We start from the raw sequence: 18,103 nt of genomic DNA, 5'->3' as shown, positions 1-18,103 counted from the left end.
TGCTTAGGAGATCTGGCTGGAGTCACTCAGCACACCCTGGATTCAAACTTGCGATTCCATGGGTGGGTTGCATAGGATTTTTATAATTTTTTCAGCCAATGGAATCGCTATATGAGCATGTAGTGTATTGGGTGTTCCTTGAGTGATCAAGTTATCATCCCTATTCCCTTCAAAGACTTTACCATCCTCTATGAGAGTTTTGGAGGGTTAAAAGGTGCAGGGCTCAAAAATAAGGTTCATTCACAAACTATTATCTTAATTGTTCTCCCTTCAAAATATCCCATTTGTAACATTGGGCCATACACTTGGAGAGCTGTGGTGCAAGCTCATGACAGCCGGTCCAGTTTTGGCCACTTGAGGAGGCACTTTGGGCATTCGAAAAGCATCTACTTATTTTAGCGGGAAGAGTAGAGCACCAAACTAGCTGTGGAGGTGTCGTTCCCTTTTGGTGTTGGCCAAATCCCATTTTGGAGTAACCCCGCCTCCTTCTGGAGAAACCACGCCCTATTTGTGAATTTTCATCTCCATTTAGAGATCTCCGGCTTGCAGCTATACTTACTTGATTTTAGCAGACAAAACCATTGTCGTCCGGTCGCCAATTTTAGTGACAACAACATTATGCATAAGATGGGTATTATCAAGGGAATTACAGTCAACATTTTATGCTTCGGAGGTCATAATAGCATTATTTGAACCAACCATATGCCCTGATACCTGATGTCTGTTCGACAAAGCGGGATTATACATTTGCTGAGTACAAGAACCATTCAAAAACTATTTTTAATAACTTGATAAATTGTCCACTGTACACCCCTTCAAGTTCATGACACTTTGAGTAAATAAATTGCCTCAAATAAAGTAATTAATGTCTTACTCACAGTGAAAATAGAGGTTACCATTGTGGTGATGAGTACAGTCTGATGTCCACACAGGTCAGAAACACACTTTTATTGGACCAATCAAGTTTGTACATCAGTTGTTTAAATCCTGGTTCACTATATTAACTAGATTTTAAACCCACAATGTATTAAAATAACCAAATCTGATTTGCTAGTTGCATGTGCAAATACATTTGATTAATTAATCCCTTCATTTGAAATGAGTTTGCCTAACCAAAGGAAGCTTAAGAAACCTTGTTGAGTTATTTTTTTGTTTTTAAAGACACTACTTGTTGAGTACATTTTAACTAAGTACACAACACATCAGGGTTTGCCATGTCAGAGGTTCTCTGCCAATATAAAAATACAATACTTTTCTTTTTTTTTTTTTTTTGCAAAAAATAATGTACAAGGGAAAGTGTGTATTTTGGGTCTTTTAATGAGTCACTCTTTCTCACACATTCTCTCTCTCTCTCTTCCTTCCTTGTAGGCTTTTGTTTTATTTGTATCCTTCAGAATTAATTTGAATCTTTTACATTTAGGCTATCTAGAGCTTTCCAGAGAATGACTGGTCCTGCATAAGGACTGACAATCATCTCTGATATAAATAGAAAACTGAAGAAAAAAAAAATATTGTGAATTGTTCATTTTCGGCTTCGTCCTCTCTGTGTCCCTGGATCTCGCTTCTTGATGCTGCTGGCGTTTCCACGGCAACCGCATTCCTACGAATGCATCCGTCTGTGGTTGCTAGGCTCAAGCATACTAGTAAAAAAAAACGTACAATACCCGCATATTTAACAAGAAAGAGGTTATCTTTTAAGGATTAAATTACGAATATATTTTCCTAATTCGTGTTTGGTGATGCATTTCGTTCTGCACATCACCTCAATGGCTTCACGCCCCCATAGCCCATTAAAATGCATGTCTGCAACCTCTCCTCCAGAGAGATTGAATAGGAGGGGCATTTATGCATATATATTTGATTCGGTGAACATGTCGCGTTGTGCGAGATCTCCCCACAGCATCTGTTTATTTGCTTTTTTCTTTCTTTCTCCAGCCCACGCGCGAACTGGATCACACCCCTTTTCTTATACAGCCGTTGCCATTGAGACGGAGCGGAATGCGCCCGGCAGAATTCCAAAGTCCCGGCACGCGGCCGCTGCTCTGCAGCCATCCGTCACAATGACACTTCTGTCAGACTGCACCAAAATCCAGCCAATCGAATGAGCGACCTCCCGAACCACGTGTTTAATTCACAAATTCTGGGGGTTCTCTGGTTTCAAACCAGGTGCTTCATTTTTGCTCAATGACTCATGCACCCCCGAGGCCATTTTTACACTGTCAAGACGTATCACTTGAGGACTGCCTGTACCAAGAGGGTCCCATGAACAGTCTAGTGGTGTCAGCATATAAACGTATTTCAGATTAAACACTACCTATGCGCTCTCTCTCTCTCTCTCTCTCTCTCTCTCTCTCTCTCTCTCTCTCTCTCTCTCTCTCTACACACACACACACACACACACACACACACACACACACACACACTTCTTGGAACAAACCATTTTATTTGCCCTTCTGGGGGGATATTACAATTGCATAAGCCTTAATGGGCTTTTCATTTTTATCCAGATTGTTATCGGACTATGTCGCAAATCATGCAAACGATTTCCAAGGTAATTACATTTTAATTTTAAGTAAAGTCTGTCCCCCCCAACCGGGTGTGTGTGAGACGTTCAAGATCCCAATATAAATCATAGAGAGAGAGAGAGAGAGAGAGAGAGAGAGAGAGAGAGAGAGAGACGTACTTGATTGTTTACATAGACACATAACTCATGTCAATGTAGTCCTACCGACAGCGCGTGATACATAATGAAAGTAATGCGGGAACTGAAGGCGAGTTTCAGCACCAAGGCCAGCGACAACGCGCGAACATGGGCTCAAAGGAGCCACTAGGTCCCTATAGCCTATTTAGGCCTGTAAACAGAACTACTTCAACGGAGAGTTGATAATCAGGTATCTAATTATCTGAGAATGACAAATAGATTTTTTTTTCAGCAACACATAACCTGAAAAAGCCTTTGTGAATTTTACAAGTTGATCCGGGAATGGATTTGTGTTGTCACGTGCTCATCCGAATGATTATCTGATCAAGCACACATAATGCAGTCTTTTGCCTGCTCAGGGAATGACGTAGACTCTCCAGTGAACTATCCCTACACAATGCCCGTGGTGCTTCATGCACTGAAATGCAGCTTTTACGCATGGCCCAGCTCTGTTTCAAAATTTGAAAAGCAACTACACATTATTTAATTAGGCTAAATCAAACTACGTGGTCCATATCTGCATGCAATATTATGCTTTGCCTGCACCTGTCAGATCATTCAGCTTTGATTGAACAAGCGAAAACACTTCAATCACAAACCGATGCATAGATTGTGCTTCCTCTTTCATCCCCAAAACTATAAAGAAGCGGCAAAGACTCTGTGTGTATTTGTAGTCATGTATTTTCAAATATACAATATAAAACATTACGTTTTATGCTATGACAATTGGCACATATATATGACTGTAGAGAATCGTTTTGTTTGTAAAACAGTACATTCAACGTTCAGACAGATAGCATCAAGCGCCACAGGGGACAAGAGGAGAGTCTGTTGCAGGCCAGCGCCCTGGACAGCTCAGCGTCTGTGAACACATCGATCCTGAAACTAATACAAAAATAAGACCTCGACACTGACGCACATGCTAATAATTTACATCTCTTACTTTAGGCCGGCATCAGATATAGCGTTTTTTTTTCTTCTTCTTCTTCAGAAAACCACAATGATGATACGACTAGACTACTTTAAGCATGCATTAAGTAAACCATGACGAAACCCCAGATCGCGCGCACGACATTCACTGGGTCATGATGATTGTATTATACACACGTAATAACATGAACCCCCTCTCATGGAGGTGAGGCAAAACGCCTGTCCATGGCCAAAAACTAGCAAAAGAGTGCAAAACTCTTACACTTTCACCCGCCGGGCCTTACATTCATTTTGAACCCTTAAAGGAAGGGTGTGGAGACGTATCAGAGAGCTTCTCTCTCCTTTCTCAAACTAGCCAAAGTTAGCGGTCCAGGTTATTATTCCATCTTCCGTTCGTGTCATTGGAGCCACCCTCGTTTTTGAGGTCCTGGAACACCTCGGTGAAGAAATGCGGATCGGAGTTGATCTGCAGCATTTTGGCACTCATTTTATCAATGATTCGCAGGGAGCGCTCCCAGAATACCTCCTTGTTGCTCTCCACTAGGAAGGGCTTGAGCGGGTATGAGATCTCGTTGCCCATGTAAGAGTACGCGAGGTACAGGCAGGTGAGAAAGGTGGCCTGCAGCTCATACTCGCTGGATATATCCTCGGTCACCGCTTCCCGACAGAGCAGGTAGACGAACACCAAGTTGGCAGGAGTGATAAAACCCTGGTCTTGCCAACCTTGGATGAGCAGCGACCGGTCAACGTTTCGGAACCACAGGATGATCTCATTGGGGCTCAGCTCTTTGAGTTTGTAGCACCTCCGGCACATGAACTCACTCAGGCAGCGAAGGAGCTCTCCAGTGGAGGCTTGGACGACGACTCGCCTCGGGGAGATGATCGAGCGACTGCTTGGTTGCCTTTGGACCGAGAGGATCTGTTTTCCGTTCTGGGACGCATTCTGGGTTTGATTGGATCGAAGGCTTTTGTCCGGGACGGTAGGAACTGGCACGGCGAGTGGTCCAGGCTTCGTCTTGCGCTCGGAGCCTGACTGAGACTTCTTGAGATTTTCGGTGTTGAGCTGGTCCACGGGGTTACTGATCTGAGATACGGGTGGGTTCGGGTTCACTTTCTTGGCACTCTTCTTCTTGGCCGAGGCGGCGACTAACCGCTTCCACGTCAGTGCCGATATGAGAACCGAATGACGCTTAAGACTCTTCTCCGTCTTGCCGCTAGCTCCGTGCCCCCCATCCGTCTTCTCATCCAGAATCCCACTTTTTCTGGACGTGGGAGAAATAGAGAGCACCGTGCCCATCTTTTCCGCTGAAGACCAACACCCACCGGCCCTTCGGAATGCTCTGTCTCGCCTTTCGTTCCGTTGACTGCCTCGGGAAGGTGCGACTTGTGAGTCACAGGTTCACGTCCATTTATGTTTCGCTTGACCACTGGGTATTCAGTGGGGAAAACAGCTATTGTGTTGAGTAGGTTACCGTAGCTAACAATCGAAGCTTGCCTCAGTCACAAGCGCGCACCGCTCCGCCACTCCTTCTGCATCCCAGTGCGCGCGCAGCCTCAGACAGCGCGAGCAATAGGAAGGAGCAAAAAAAACAACAACTAAAGGTATAGACCTGTAAACCGGGATGAGCCTCCCTCATCTGCCAATCCTGAAGCGATGTGAAGGACTGATGGCTGGTTTCACCAACCAGAGGACCTTAAAACACATTTACCCACATGTATGAGTGAAAAATAGGTTAGACAGACTCTTTCTATTTTTATCAAGGGGTTCGGAGTGTATTTCTGGATTTTTCCCAACCACAGTTTTTATACCTAACCTATAGCCTACCCCTAAACCAAGCCGTCACAGAAACCTGTTTGGAGATTTATCCCTGTAATGCATACCTCAGGTCTTTGGTGATCTGGGGGTGACCTCATTGACCTTATTTCACCCTCATCTAGTTATCGAAGTAATGCTCACACCTCTAGTATTCCTCAACATTTATCTTCTGAATAATGTAAATGATTAATGCAAAATAGATGTTTTTTTTTATTACTGGAAAATTACCAAAAATATATAGGGTTATTAGTGACCCAAGATATGTAATAGCGTCGCTTTTGTGTACTCCATTTGTACTTATTGATTATTTAATATCTATTTAAAGTAATTGTGACTGGATTTATTTCTTTGTTTATTATAAGACAATGAGTATATTCATACAAATGATTCTTCTGTGGCAATGGTGAATGATCAGTATTCCATATGTGCACACATACATATATTAAATAAAGGTTCTTTATCAGCATGTGTGGTTCCATGAAGAACCTTTAACATCTATGGAACCTTCCCATTGCAAAAAAGTTCCTAGTAATGCATGGGAAAAGGTTCTTCAAAATGGTTCTTTTAAGAACCTTTTGCTGAAAGGTTCTTCAGGGAACCAAACATAGTTCTTCCATGGCATTGCTGCGAAACATAGTTTTTGGAACCTTTATTTTTGAGCGTGTACGTGCTATTTCTTACTCGAGGTCACGCCGTTGTTTCATTGATTGTCCTTGCTATTTGACGAAGAACCAAGATGGAAGTAAACTATAGCAAGTATAACACATGAACAGTATGATACTGACATTTAGGCGTACTAATGTAATTATGTAAGTTGTGTGTTTACTTAGGCTCAATAAGTTCCAGAGAAAATACATATGTGTAGAGTATGTGTTATGTGTAGCTCAAAGTTGCGTCTCATGAAATTTCAGTGTCCTGTTCTTTTTTTGTTGCATCATAATTTCGTTGATAAATGAAAAGTAAAACATTGCACTAGATTCTATAATTGTTTTAAATTGTCTTTTAAAAATGTTTCTAGGCATATTGTAGATCCGTTTGTGATAGATATGTGTGCCAGGGTGCTCAAGACCCGAGATATGTATTAAAGTTGGGCAAAAAGCCCATGCATTCAAGGGTAAAATCAAAACACGTTGTAGCTTATTTACGGGCCTTTTTGAGCGAGGGCCACTTAAAACATCTTCTCGACAATGTAAGTGATGGCCTTAACAAGTAGCATCACCTGTGTAAGTAAAGTGCACATTTAGGAAATCATGTGAGCTGGAGAAGGACACAGAGATGACAGCAAAGGCCAATTACATCACATTCTCAGTTTTGTCAGATAGCCTTCCCACAGAGCGGGAGGTATACAGTTGTACAAATATAAATATAAGCAATGAATTGTTTATTATAGTCATATTTAAAATCAAACCAATTCAATGATTTACATCACACAACCTTTCTTTTATAAATAGATTACCAACCCACACATAAAAGGTAATGTACTGTAAACACCTATAGGGGCACAGGTGCATTGCTCTCAGTATAGCCTCAGACACTACTGCAGCATTGAAGGGCCATGCTTATACTCCACCTTGTGGACATTATTTTGTAGACAAGCAGAAGATTAAACATACATTCTTATCTTATAATTTCAGCACTGTGAGAAAACTCCCTATTGCAGTATAATAAAATGAGCATATTTGCAACAGATATCGAATTAATTAAAAATATGTGCACTTTGTGCTGGAAAATGTAAAATACACAGAAAAAGTGGTCACCAAGGGATTTTTTCGTATTTAATTTTGTAATTTTTTATGTATGATTTAACCCGTAACATTAATGTTTATCAGTATCCCTATTATAAAAAAGATTATAATAATAATAAAAAATAATATATATATATATATTATTATTTTTTTTTTTCAGGTAAATTTATTCAGATTAAATAACAAATTAAAGTGAATTTAGATGTTACCACATGAAGTATATTTTTAGGTTATTTTTAAAAATCATGTTTAACAGTGTAGTGTAAATAAGTCATGTGTTACAACAAATGTGACCTGCTCGTCATTAAAATAAAAAGGACAGATGTTTAATAAATCAACAGCATTTGTGACAATGTTGATTACCAAAACAATTAATTTCAGCTCATCCCCCTTTTCTTTAAAAAAGCAAAAATCAAGGTAACAGTGAGGCATGTGCAATGGAAGCCAATGGGGCCAATGTTTGGAGGGTTTAAACACATAAATGTGAAGCTTCTATCTGTTAAAAATCAAGTATTATTTGAGCTTTAAAGTTGTTTAAACTGGCATTTTTACAGTCGTTTTAGGGTTTGTTGACATTACATCATCATTGAGCAAAGTTGTAAGATAATAGTTGTAAGAATAACGTCACACAGTTTGTAAGTGATTTTATCACACTAAAATCATGTTTGCACGCATATCCTTTATGTCTTGTGGCTAAACTTTTGAAAAAGTGAGTATTTTAATGTTAAAAAATCTGGCCCCCATTCACTTCCATTGTAAGTGCCTCACTGTTAAATTGATTTTTGCTTTTTCTTTTTTAAGAAAAGGAGGAACAAGAATTTTTTTTTTTTTTTTTTTTGTGGCAATCAATATTATGCCACAAATGCTGTAGAATGATCTTAACTTGCTCTGAACCCGGAATATTCCTTTATCTGATTTTCTCATTTAAATCATTATGTTTTATCAATGGTTTGGAGTTGAATAATTACATCATTAGAAAGTTGAGGCATTTCTTTTTTTACTTTAGTACATATCTCATGTGTTTCTGGGTCAAAATGACTCAAAATGATGGACATAAATGTTCTAAATCAGTTGTGCATTGACACAACAGTTAGTCAGAGATTCAGCACCTTGGACAGCACAGATGACCAGAGATGGAAATAGCCAAAGGTCACAGTCCTGTAAAGCATGTCAGTTAGAGGATGTTTTTGTCTGTTTTTGTCTTGTTTGATGTTTCATTCTCATCAGTCTATTCCCAGAAAACCAAAAGGTGCATCTTCTAATAAGAATCAAGAGAAAATCAATATATCTCTTAACAATCGTCACACACCAGCAGGTGGCAGTATGCAATTTATTTCATTCTGAAAGTTGCCAGACAATCCTTGACTCTCACCTGATTTACAGATATTTCTCAGGCTTGTTTGCACTAACTATTGAAGCAAGAGGATGGCAAGCACCTGTTTTCACAAATCACTTCTTCAGTCTGCACAGAAGATGCTCCTTTGCACTGGAAAGAAAACAAATGTGCTCTTCCAGCATTTTTAACCCTTTGTGTGGACGTATAGAAAGAGGCTGATCTCTTTTCTCACAGATCATTTCTGGCACTGAACCACGCAGCACCAGTGAAACCGACACAGACTGTTTTCCTCATATTCCACAGTGTGGTCAGCAAAACCTTTGCCTCAACACAGGCTGTCACAGCCTCCCGGCCCTGTCTCTGTACCATTGCACACTATACAGACACTGTGTGCCTTCAGTACCAGCCCTGTGATTGGCCTGGCAGAAGTCATGCGACTCAGCTGAATAGATGAGAATGTTAGCATCCAGGGGTGGACCATCTGGATTGATGGGAACAAGTGATTTACCATCATTCCCACCCATCACATGGATGGCCATGCGGCATGTTCCATGCGGAAGCTCTGCATGAGGTGGTCACCAACCTGAAGGACGAGAGGCAGCTGCGGAGAGTGCAGGAATCAGAAAGGCCATGACATTTACACTCCATCCGCATCTGTATCCATATGGCATTTAGATGTGCACACACACAAAAGTCATGACAAGTGAGAAAAGCATGTGTCTAATTAAAAGCGGTAATAAAAAACTCTTTGGAGATCAAATCCAAACGTTCCAAAATTCCAATGAATATCACAATTCTATGAAGATCGATGAACCTTTCCTGGGACTGGGCATGGACCAAAAGCCACCCAAGGTTCCTTGGGTGTTTTTCCATTCACCGCCATTGTTTCCTCCTGCTGATGGTCACAAATATGGTGGCTGTGGGGAAAAGTGACATCACTGAAACAGGTCCATAGTACTAATGTTAAGCTTGCCTGAGTGAGGATCCTTGGTTTTAACTGTTGTTGTGGTCAGATTTGGAAATGGTATATATAGGCTATTTTATGAGCAATGCTATTTGACCATGTAGGTCTAAAGATTAAATGTGCAGGATGAAATGTGCTTGTTATGACTGCAGTTGGCAACAGAAAGAGGAGTCAGTATGAATGACTACTGTAACGCTCTCATTGCAGGCCTCCCTGCATGTGCTATTAGACCTCTGCAAATGATCCAGAATGCAGCAGCACGTCTGGTCTTTAATGAACCTAAGAGAGCACATGTTACACCACTCTTTGTCTCTCTCCACTGGCTGCCGGTTGATGCACGTATTAAATTCAAGGCCCTGATTCTGGTATACAGAACAGTCACTGGGTCTGCTCCAGCATACCTAAAAACATTTATGCAGAGCTACATTCCCACCAGAAGCCTGCGGTCGGCTAAGGAACGTCGCCTTGTCGTACCAAAACAAAGAGGCACCAAAACACTTTCCCGGACTTTCAGTTTCATCATACAACGATGGTGGAATGACCTTCCCAACTCAATCCGTGAAGCTGACTCACTCTCTATCTTCAAAAAACGGCTAAAAACACATCTTTTCCAAAAGCACTTAACCGGTGCACTTAAATATGTTTTATATACTATTCTGATGATAGTGAAACTTTGTAGTATGGCACTTTTGGTACCACTGTCTCCTTAAGATGATTCGCTGATGTTTTTCCTCTTTTGTAAGTCGCTTTGGATAAAAGCATCTGCCAAATGAATAAATGTAAATGAATGTATGAATGTATGAATGTATGAAAGAGCACCTCTGTTGACAAAACAATCGGCATCATGTAAACACATTCAGCCTCGTCTGCGAAGAACCCCCACACGCAAGCCACTTCTGAACAGCACGTCTTTCCTGTCTTATTAACTTCTTGGCACATGCGTATTCCACCTCTGTTGACGTAATGTCCGAAAAATCCCTGTCAGGTCCAAAGTTTATAAACAAACAGCGCAGAAACCCAACCTGACATTCGTTTCATTTGTGTCAAGCCCTACTAGTGCAGGGCCATATGTAGCAAAATAAAGTGTTTGGAACATTTCATATAGATTTTTGCAAATGATGTTTTTTGACTTCTTCAGACCCTATAGTTTGCAAAACTACCTGTTTCCAATTTTTTCCCGGGCTGCACAGGCCCAAAATCCAAGATGGCGGATATATCACCCAAAATTGCAAATAATCGCCTTTTTAAACATTTCAAATGGATATATGTTAGGTATATCATTATATACATACATTTTCTAATTAACTGAATGACTTAGGTAATAAATATGACCATGGGTAACATGAATTATCATGATTATCAACCAATGATGGGTGTATAACCACCATTATGCTATTTATTGGCACACCCGGAAAATCACATTGACTGATTAAAAGTTTCCTTCATATAACCTAATAATAATTTTAATTAAAATAATGTTCTGCGCTCACCACAATAATTCTGTTAACAATCATACGAGCCCACTGGTACATTGGTACCAGTGGGCTCGTATGTGTTGACATGAGACAGATCAGCAACCTACTCCACTTCATACGAAGTATTCGCAGTCAGAACTGGCTCTTGCACCTGGCTTCACTGGAAAGGATGTGCATTTACTTTTTTGCCTACAACAGGCATGATTATGCCCAGAATATTCCTGAGTACATTGCACATATGTATCACCTGGAAAGAAGACAGCCTTCAATTTGGCAAGATCTCAAGAGTGGTGACTTTGTTGTTAGTACGAAACCCTATTCCCTTCACATCCATTGGACCTGATCATGCTCAAGAGCATGTGAACAAGATTCACAAAGGAGAGGGTGCCATTTCGGGCTTAACCACTGACAATCAGGGCCTGTTGAAGTACTGCCTGAGTTCCCCGGTGCTGGCTAGACTGGCTGGTGAGACAGAGCGAATGCTTAATATAACCGGTCCCACAAGAAACAAACATCATCAACATTCTTTATACAGAAATACACTTCATGAAAAAGCAGTAAAAAATGTGAAACATGTGTTGAGCATCACAAACCCTTTCAGCCCACCAGAGAATGATGATGCATCTGAAATGAAATTGGTTAACTTTGTCACCAAGCAAATAATGCCAACAGCAGTGCAGCATGATATTTTGGACACAGAGTTACGAGGTGCAAAAGCACTTGAAACTTATGTTAATGAAAGGGTCAGAGGAGAAAAGAATATGTGGGACAAAATGTCAAAGCTGAAGTATTTGACATGGAAAGATGGATGCAAAACTATCAAGCTTAAGTCGTCTTCTGAGGTTGTTCAGATGAAAGCAACCAACTCCCTGTTTGTTCGCTTGCTCCTCATTGCAAAATCCTCACGAGAACTGGACTTGCAGGACATTGTGGGAACATATGAATTTGCTGATTATAACGCAAGCCTAATGGTGCCTGATGGTTCTTTGCTGCCCACTACAGCTAAGTCTGCCCTCATCCATGAACTGGAGGGACTGGTTTCAGAAACAACATCCTCTGAACAATCTACAGAGTATAGCTCTGTGCAATCAACACAGACATTGGATAGCATCTTAATAGATGGCATGGCTGTTGTGCAGGAGATGGTTGTCAGGAAAAGTGACATAAACTGTTGCCAAGATTTGGCAGAATGCTTCATTCAAAGTGTTGAAAGTAAGGCACAAGGCTACAATGACATATACTTATTATTTGACAACTATACCATCACAAAGTCCATGAAAGACAGAACAAGACAGGTGCGTACAGCGGGAAAAGCACAGGATAAGGGATACAAAATACAAGATTCTACACCAATCAAAGACTTTAAAGCTTTTCTGGGATCTAAGGAAACCAAAGCCAACCTCGTTCTCTACCTTGCTCATAAAGCTGTTGAACTATGTAAACTGCCAATCACAGTTCACACACACAAAGGTGTTATGGCCACAAAAGTTAACATGGTGAGCATGAGGAGCTCACAAGAAGAAGCGGACACTCTACTGATCATGTACGCAGTAGCAGTAAGTCATTTTGGCAAAACTCCACATATCTACACATGTGACACAGATGTCTTGGTGCTTGCCCTACGCAGGGCACCAGACCTCAACAAAGACAGTCTCATTATCATGGGCACTGGAGATCGTCGACGAAAGATACAACTCCAACCTATTTACGTGGCTCTTGGCCCAGAGCGTACAGCAGCATTACCAGGGTTCCTTGCACTCACAGGTTGCGATACCTCAGGCCATATCCGTGGGAAAGGAAAGGTTTCTTGTTTCAAGTCATTCACGGAGACAGATAATGATGTCATTAATGCACTTTGTAGGCTTGGTGTAGGTCCTCATCCATCTCCAGACGTGTTAGCTGGATGTGAGAAATTCATGTGTCAGCTCTTCAAACCTGGTTATGAAACAGCTAAAGCCCTTCGGTGGAACATGTTTAAAAATCTAAAACCCAACCAGGGAGTGGAAAAACTATGTCCCACTTCAGGAGCAGTTACAGAGCACATTCTGAGAGCACACTGGCAAGCAAATGTTTGGGCACAAGATACAGTGCCTGCTCCAAAGATTCTTGACGCACTATCACTGGGATGGAGGCAAATTGATGATGGGCAATGGGCTCCTGTCCTGTCAAAACTTCCACCAGCACCAGAGGCTTGTGAAGTGCTCTTGTCTTCCCGGCCAATGCAGTAGAAGGTGTTCTTGCAAGAGCAACAACTTACCATGCACGCAACTTTGCAGGTGTGAGGGCTCTGAGGAGACATGCACCAATATTGAAATGTCAGACAGTGACAGTGACAGTGAGAGTGATGAGGATAAACACTTGAGTGACAATGACTGACTGTTTTGTTGAACTCTTCAATAATGAAACAAAATGCAGATTTTTTTTTTCATTTTTTCCAATTTTTTGGCAAATGATCCAATAAATATTTTGAAAATAGTCTGTGTCTCACCTGTCTGCCTTATTAGGAATACATTCATCAAAACGTTTACCATTTTAAAGCCTTTACAGAAGTTAAAAGACTATATATTTTATTTTCTGTGATTTTTCTGCATATATTGTCTGCCATCTTGAATTTTGGCACTAAAAATGAAGAAAAAAATTGGAAACAGGTTGTTTTGTATTCAGTGGGATCCTAGCAAGTAAAAAAACACCAGTTGCAAAAATCTATATGCACCGTTCCTAAAATAACACAATTCCCTACACTATACAGCCGCTATTTGTTTTGGAAACTGAAATTATTCCCATGGATTTATGTGTTGGCGGTTTCATCAGACCTTAAACTTAGATTAGTGATATGATGTCCAGCTGTCGTTTTTGATGTGATTTTCAGCCTGTGCTGACCTTGGCAATCCTCTTTGGCCCTACGGCTCCATAAGTGTCTTGTATTCATCTGTTACTGTCAAGTCAAACAGAATGACTTTCATACATTTCAGGAGCAAAGAAGTATTCAAATTTAATTTGGTTAAACATACTGTAACACATTGTTAGAGTATTTTATTATCAAATTGAAATTTGTTGTTATTGTTTTTATTTTAGTAAAGAGGTGATGCATAAATGGTTTTTGATCAAAAATGTATATGTTCAGGGGCCTGGGTAGCTCAGCGAGTGTTGCCGCTGACTATGCTAAGTGACTCCAGTCAGGTCTCCTCAGCAACCAAATTGCTAGGGAGGGTAGAGTCACATGGGGTAACCTCCTCGTGGTGGTGATTAGTGGTTCTCTCAATGGGGCGTGTGGTGAGTTGTGTGTGGATCGTGGAGAGTAGCATGAGCCTCAACATACTGTGAGTCTCCGTGGTGTCATGCACAACGTGTCACATGATCAGATGCGCGGATTGACGGTCTCAAACGCGGAGGAAACTGAGACTTGTCCTCCGCCACTCAGATTGAGATGAGTAACCGCGCCACCTCAAGGACCTACTAAGCAGTAAGTAGTGGGAATTGTGCATGCCATATTGGGGAGAAAAGGGGATCAAATGTAATTGTCTCTGTAACGTTGAAACATGATCATTTTTAACAACGTTGAGCCAGTACACCGTAGGCTACTACTCGATAGACATAAAATGACTGCCAACTAAAGACATATATACGTGAACACAGTCAATTCGGGATGGACTTCAAAGACACTTAATAATTAATCCTAAAATTCAGTCAGTAGTTTAAAACATTGCCCACCCTGTTTCCTAATTACACTTGTATTACATATAGCTAACTGAGATTGGCATTGGCACAGCTGAGCCCAGGTGTCTCCCAATATTATTATTATTATTACTATTATTCATTTATTTTTCTCCATTACTAACATCGTGTGGAGTTTTGGTTAAGATAAATAATTCAAAGATCAATCATTTTAAGACATGTTTTTCAATGTGTGTGTTGAAAAGACAGAAGCCTCTACAGTCATGTGATCTGGGCTATCCAAGGGAGGTGGTGGCATAGCGACAATATTTGGTAAAGTCTGCCATGAATTATTTGCTTTTATCCCAGAAACAGTCAAACTTATTTATTTATTTTTTTCAGATGAAAACTGTAAGCTGTGAATGCACAATGACTGGCATGGGCCCCTACACTATGATGGCTTACTGTGAAGTCTGGACCATCCTCTCTGTCCACTCAGAAAAGTCTGTGACCTTCAAAACAACCCTTATTGTTTCAGTCCTTATAAGTCTTTTTCATTGAACAACTTCTGTAGACTTTGGGAGATTTACGTTTCATACAGTATCATTGGTGTTCTCTAGATATTTCCTGTTAAATGATATTGATATTGTAAAAAGGAACATTTGATATGTAAAAGTATCACATGCAAAGTTCAACATTGTCAAAACTCAATATGTGTTTACATTACAAAATGTTAAAAACATTTATGCATATTTCAAAATGGCATTCAAAGACCTTTTTCCAACAGGTTATTTTGTTGAATGTCGTCTTTAAAATCCCTTGAAAGCAATTTGGGGCCATTTGGGTCTGCCATGCACTGCCATCTAGTGGGACAATAAACTACATTGACCAAATGAGGTTTCACAGTGAACTGTTCTTTTTACATTTTCTCAACACGAATAAATGTTCTAATGTCTAATGAAGTTCATCTTATACATACCGGGTCCTTATGGTGCCACCTGAACCATGCAGGTCAAAGGCAGGTAAGGATCAGTGGCGTGGTCAGAAACAAGACATTGTGTGTGCCAAGAGAGAACTGCTTGTGCAAGAACTAAAGCACAATGAAGTGAAATATAATAAGATGATCATTAAAAAACATTGCATAATTTGTTTAAGCACCGTGTAGTTTTAAAATGACTGAACGGTAACTATCCCTGTTAATATATACAAATATGAGGCTTAATCATTTGTCCAAAATAAATAAATAATTAAAATAAAGTAAAAAATTATCTAAGTGGTGTAACTGTCCGGAGACAGAAAAAAATACGATTGAATAAAATAAAAATAAAAAATAAAATAAAAAAATAAAAATACGATTGAATAAAATAAAAATAAAAATAAAAATAAAATAAAAATAAAATAAAATAAAATGTAATTAAATTAAATTAAAAGTTAAATTAAAAAATTTATAAAGAAGGAATGTTGCTGTAAGTAGCTTGCATGGAACATAAAAAAAAAAAAAAAACATAAAACAGAGAGGACCCCTTTAGACCCTCATACATTTTTTAAGTAAAAAAAAAAATATATATATTTTTTTAATATTTTTAAATTTTAAAAAAAAGGTATTTAAGTGGTGGACAGAAAGAAAAATAAAATAAAATAAAGTAATTAATATATAATTGAATAAAAATAAAAAAAAAGTAAAAGAAAATAAAATACAATAAAATTCAATTAAATTTTTTTATTGTAATATTTTTAAATTATTTAAAAAGATAAATAAAAATGATAAAATTGAATTATGAAACTTTTTTTCAGTATTTATTTATATGAACAAAATAAATAAATAAATAAATAAATAAATACGTTTTTGAATGATTCATCAATATTTTCCCAAATGTGCTAAAGACACAAAAATAAATGATGGTGCAATTTGCACAATGCAGATCTTTTTTATATATATATATATAAATGTAAAAATACACCAGGCTTTAGTTACATTAATTGGTTTATTAGAAACGTAAATAAAATCAGTAATACGTTGTGTTGAATGCACATTCAAAACCTTTTTTGAACATTCTTGTATTTATGGAGTACAGGGAGGTTTGGTTCATAATAAAACAATGTCTGACATGATGCAAACAGCAAAGCGTCAAAAAAACTGCCATTTGGGTGTGCAAGCTTACATTTTGGGTGGCAGTTGCACACCCTGGCACACCCATGGATACCCCATGGGTCAGATTACCTTCATTTACAGTATAGAACATGTGGATCCATGTAAGTGTTCAATCTTCAGTTTGCACTCTCCTAGCATTTAGGATTTCCATGCTAAAGGCCTTGAAAACAATTCCTAACGATTACCTCCTGGAGTAAACTTCACACTTTGCTTCCTGTGCTACAAGTAAAACACAAAGCCATTGTCCGAATGTTCATTGTGTTATCACCTCCACATTTGAAGAGACTAAATGTCTTCTCTGAGATAACCGTGGACCTGCAGGGCACAAAGCTCAGAGGAGTCCATTTTCCTCTTCCAAAGCAGCTGGAGAGCAGTAGAAAGAGAAAACAGATGTGTTGCTCCAGGGGAGAACAGCATTACAGAGAAAGAACTGAGCTGAGATGTTCTGTTTAGCAGCATGTGAGCGTGCACATTTAAAGTCTGAGTGTATATGGTAATTTAGCTGATTTATGGGAACAAGTTGTTTTGTGTATACAAAGTATTGCATTACCGTGTTTGTGTATGCTGGAGCTCTTTACCTCACACATCAGTGTGAACAGGAATCAAATGAAGATAAAATGAGGGACTTTCCATGAAAGTTCATTAACCTGGGATGAGGTAATGGTTTCTCACCTGGATGATTGTCAGTTTCTCAAGCAAAAAGGACTTGATTCAGTGAGAATGATTTGGTAAATACTCATTTTAAATCAGCTTCTCTTTGCATCTTGGAGTTTTAGTGTGTGCACACTCCTGGGTTCATACACCCACATCCAGATGTCCTGTAGGTGCAGGGTCAATGATGAATATGCATTTTTTTGGAGTACAAAGTTATTTTGAAAATATTTTTGGGGGCTTAAAGTAAAAAAAAAAAAAAAATCTAAGTTGTGTAACTAACCGGAGACAGAAAAATAAAGTAAAATTAAATTAAATAAAATGAAATAAAATTAAATTAAAAGTTAAATACAAAAAAAAAGATAGAAAAAATGTTGGTGTAAGCAGCTTGCATGGAACATTAAAAAAAAAACATAAAACAGAGAGGACCATTTTAGACCCTCATAACGTTTTTAAGTTCTAAAACAATAAAATAAATATAATTCTGATATTTTTGACATTTTTATAAAAAGGTATCTAAACAGTGTAACTGTACAGAGACAGAAAAAAATAAAATAAAGTAAAATAATATAATATACAATTGAATAAAATAAAGTGAAATGAAATAAAATACAATAACATTTAAATTTAAATTTAAGAATTTAATGTAAAAGAATGTTGGTGTAAGCAGCTTGCATAG

At 38.9% G+C, this 18,103-nt stretch overlaps 1 protein-coding gene across 1 annotated transcript; it reads right to left on the bottom strand.

The window, feature by feature from the left end:
* Positions 1-3,361: 3,361 nt before the first annotated feature.
* LOC127654141 (cyclin-dependent kinase 5 activator 1-like) lies at positions 3,362-5,213 on the bottom strand. The gene has a single exon (XM_052141166.1). It carries the CDS (start codon positions 4,926-4,928, stop codon positions 3,993-3,995), a length of 936 nt encoding a protein of 311 aa, XP_051997126.1. The 5' UTR covers positions 4,929-5,213; the 3' UTR covers positions 3,362-3,992.
* Positions 5,214-18,103: the final 12,890 nt, after the last annotated feature.

Source organism: Xyrauchen texanus, chromosome 13 (assembly GCF_025860055.1).
Source record: "Xyrauchen texanus isolate HMW12.3.18 chromosome 13, RBS_HiC_50CHRs, whole genome shotgun sequence".
In the NCBI taxonomy this organism is placed as follows: domain Eukaryota; kingdom Metazoa; phylum Chordata; class Actinopteri; order Cypriniformes; family Catostomidae; genus Xyrauchen; species Xyrauchen texanus.
Note: the sequence above shows the minus strand (reverse complement) of the source record. Positions and strands in the feature narration are given on the sequence as shown.

Excerpts from the sequence above, each read along its gene's own strand:
- LOC127654141 (XM_052141166.1), bottom strand. The coding sequence starts at position 4,928 with ATGGGCACGGTGCTCTCTATTTCTCCCACGTCCAGAAAAAGTGGGATT.